Below are 3,868 nucleotides of genomic sequence, written 5' to 3'. Positions count from 1 at the left end.
AATGGATAAAGCTAATGTATAGTAAGTAATCATTTTTAGCAAACACTTTGTTGGAAACTACTTTCAGTGGCGGATTAATCCATCTTTGGTGATGTAGTGAGTATTCAGGGCAGCAGGACAGTTTGTGTGGGGTTGAATCACAATAAACTACATTGTGTGTGTTCGTGGTAATAAAGGTACACATCATCCAGTGCAGCACTGTGGCTGTGCTGTGGTTTGTAAACTCCCCTTGTGAAACCCCTGTCAAACCGTGTGGAGTGATGCATTCTGGCACAAACTGCTGACAGCAGATGCAAACAGTAAATCCCTGGAGTCACAAGTATCAACTCCTGTGTCTATGTTAAAGGTATTTTGAAGTTCAACTGGAGGTAGTTAATCAATCTGCTGATTGTCATTTGGTCATTAAATGTCAGAAAATAGTGAAAAACATGTCATGTCCAGTCATGTCCCCAGATAACTTCTTTTGAATAGTGATGATCTATCTTGCAGGATTGTGTGACATTAGTGAGTTGCACATGTCGCTGTCTGTGTTGGTCTGTCAGAGGTTCTGTCACAACTTGACATGTTTATCCAGTTTTCATTGTAGTTTTCACACAAATACTGCAGATTTATCAAAGTTTCACCATAACATTTTCAACAAGTGCAGTAATGTAAGAACTGAAAAACAACAAACTATGTACATAGGTTTCACATGGTAATCCCAGAGGTTTTACATAGTTTGGTGTATGGGTTTCACATGGGAATTTACACAGGCTTCACACATTACACCATGGATATGGTGTAATTTACGCCACACCCACCACCTGCTGGCTCCAGGTGGACAGGTGAAAGAGCAGAGAGCATCAAGATGGTGAGAGGAGGAAACATCAGAGAGACTCAGCCACATGTTTGAGCCTCAGTCAGACCCAGACTCAGAGGAGGAGTCTGAGACCAGAACCAGAGACTAGCAGACGGATCAGAACAGTTAGCGTAGTTAGCATCTTTTATTTGTTTATGCTGTTTGTTAGCTTGTAACTGGCAGTGACTGACACAGTGTTAGTGGTTATGCTAATGCTGACTCTCTCTCTCACTGACAAGGTTTCAGGTTTATTTAGCCCCACCCCTCATCCCCACAAGTTGACAGGATTGGTTCCTTAGGTTTGTGACATATGAACCCCTGGCTGTCTGAATCTGTGTTTATGAGACTGTCATTGGTTCGTAAGTGAAGTTTGTCAGACCTCAATGATACAATTTGTTGTTGTGACTAACCCTGAATGTAAATATAAGAAGACTCTACAGGTTACCTTTAATCTGCTGCTGAAAATAGTCCCTGACAAATCCTGCTATTGAAGGAAAAAACAGTGTCCAGCTCTTTAAGGAACTGTATATTTTTGATCTTTTTAAAGATTTAAGTCATTAGAAGGGACCAATGGGCTCAGAGCTGAGAGCCACAGAAGTCTCAGACTAACACACTGTTGTTTTTACTCTTTTCATGGGATTCTTTTTCTTCATTGTGTCAGTATGTCGTCACTTTGAAAAGCATTTTGAGCTGTGTGTGTGTGTGTGTGTGAGTGTGTGTGTGTGTATGTATGTATGTATGTGTGTGTGTGTGTGTGTGTGTGTGTGTGTGTGTGTGTGTGTGTATGTATGTAGTCGACCTGTTCCAACTAGATCAACCCTGGAGGGTTTGCCAACACTTGCCTAGTTTCTGTTCCTTTAACACACAGTACCACACCCCAATACAGAACTTATTCCTACTGGTTGCCATGGATGAAACTATCATTAATTATATAGCTTTGGTTATTATGTAAGTAATATCCAAGCTGTGTCAGAAAAACCCAGATTTTAAAAGTGAAAAACAGACAAAAGAGAAACTGGAGAGGGAACGGAGAACTGAGACCTGGAATTAGGTGAGTTGGCTTTGAAAACAGATATGATTACTGCTGCGTCATGATTACTTGTACGAAGGAGCACGACACCTCACCTCAGTGAGGCTCAGCTGGTTTTACAGGAGAGGTAGAATTTCAGATAAAAGGCTTGACAGAAACAGAGAGGGAGGGAGGGACTACAGAAAACCAGACAGGATGAGACAGCAATACTGACAAGAGTGAAGGAGATAGAAGAACAAGAGAAAAAAAGTTTGGTGAAGTCAGAGAGGTACGGAGCAGGCAGTGGGGGCTGTACAGAGAGAGCGAGTGGTGAGCAAAGCATGAATGACAATAAGAGAGAGAGTAAGAGAGAGATAGAGAGAGAGAGAGAGAGAGAGAGAGAGAGAGAGAGTAAGAGAGAGCGAGAGAGAGAGAGAGTGAGGAGGTTTCCTCCGTGGAATTTAGTGTTACTCCTACTTTTGCAACTTTGCCTGCACATATATATCACAGAGTGGGTAAGCTGGACCACTACAGTCCATAGTCCAATAAATAAAGTGAGTGTGTGTGTGTTAAGCAGTGTTTTAAAAGATGACCAAAAGGTCCACATCTACTCACAAAGATGGAAATCGACACACATTTTCCCAGAATGGGACTCAATCAGATCCCACTGGGAAACTGCAAGATGAGGACGACAGGAAGGTGGGACTGGGGAAGAAGGTGACCCTGCTCCGAGGGATCTCCATCATCATTGGGACCATCATTGGGGCCGGGATCTTCATCTCTCCAAAGGGCATCCTGAAACACTCAGGCAGTATAGGAATGTCCCTGATAGTGTGGATCGCCTGCGGCGTCCTGTCACTCTTTGGTGAGTTAGTTCACAAGTGTTGGAGGGATGGAAACTTTGTTCTTTTTACTCTGAGAGATGCTGGAGGTGGACATTACAAAATGCATTTAGCGTCTGTATACAAGTTAAATAATTACTTATTACTGAATAACAAAGGATGAAAAGAATACACATTAATACAGTATAATGTATAGCAATGTTACAACACAACAAGTGTCCAGTGTCCCACAAGAGGGTTCTTATATATATACTTATATATGTGTGTATACATATGTGTATATGTATATATATTTATATATATGCTTACTAATAACCTTTGTTTTTAGTAATGACACAGTATTGTATTAGTAAGTTTAAGTTCGTTCAGCTACAAACCTAAAATTAAAAACGTAATATCCTGCGTGGCTGAAGTGATTTAGCTTTAGCTAAGTGTAAGATCCACGTGTGACCTGCTTTGCTGTAAATATCAGCACTGGCAGGAAATCATTGTCAATGATGATGTAATTGTGTGTCACCTCCACCTTGAGGCCTGCACTCTAACTCCTCATGGTCAAAGAAGTGTAACCTTATATTATGTAAAATGTTAAAAAAACATTCAACCCATTGATTAGAAGAATTATTTTGCAGTGTGCTCAGTTCCAGCCAAGAGTAAGAGAAGTTTAACAAATCATTATACTGTATATATTAATATATTTGTCAAATATCCCTTCACGGACACAGACTGTAGTATAAGTGACTGATCTGAGTCACATTATGTCGGTCTAACACTCAGGTGTTGTGTGTTATGAAACTCATGGTCCTGCAGGTGTGTAACACTTGTTTACTCTGTGATCTGGATCAGTTTATTTGTGTGCCACTGTCTCTTACATCCTCCTATCTTACAATACTTCTTATGCAATGTCTTTTCCATGTTGCCTAAAATGAGATCCAGGAAGTCTTACTACTACATTTTCAAAATAATAATGTTTTGCTCCCCGCCTCCTTCAGAGAGTCACTGAACCCCTCACTGCTCCTGATGCTGCAACATCGGTGTATAACTGGGTGAATGAGACATACACTAAAAACACTGTGAAGTGGTCAATAGACTAAAAAAGTGCTACATAAACAGAGTCCTGGGCTGTGGTCAAAAAGTTTTTTTTTCTTAAGAAGCTTCAAACTGAGTGAACTGAGCTGAAGT

General features: G+C 40.7%; 1 protein-coding gene across 3 annotated transcripts in view; it reads left to right on the top strand.

Moving 5' to 3' along the window:
• The first annotated feature begins 1,756 nt into the window (after positions 1-1,756).
• Positions 1,757-3,868, top strand: part of slc7a11 (solute carrier family 7 member 11) — a 25,843-nt gene continuing 23,731 nt past the window's right edge. Inside the window, exons 1-2 of one of the 3 annotated variants that reach the window (XM_087170166.1) lie at positions 1,757-1,889; positions 2,493-2,712. In XM_087170166.1, coding sequence (XP_087026292.1) covers positions 2,667-2,712 — 46 coding nt within the window. In that variant the 5' untranslated portion in view covers positions 1,757-1,889; positions 2,493-2,666. Of the gene's footprint in view, positions 1,890-2,005; positions 2,713-3,868 lie in introns of those variants that run through there. The other 2 variants (XM_087170165.1, XM_023393274.2) reach the window with 2 other exon arrangements.

This window comes from Seriola lalandi, unplaced genomic scaffold (assembly GCF_002814215.2).
Source record: "Seriola lalandi dorsalis isolate HSWRI2012SDOR001 ecotype SW California unplaced genomic scaffold, Sedor1 jcf7180002054933, whole genome shotgun sequence".
In the NCBI taxonomy this organism is placed as follows: domain Eukaryota; kingdom Metazoa; phylum Chordata; class Actinopteri; order Carangiformes; family Carangidae; genus Seriola; species Seriola lalandi.
This window is presented reverse-complemented; position numbering and strand designations above follow the sequence as displayed.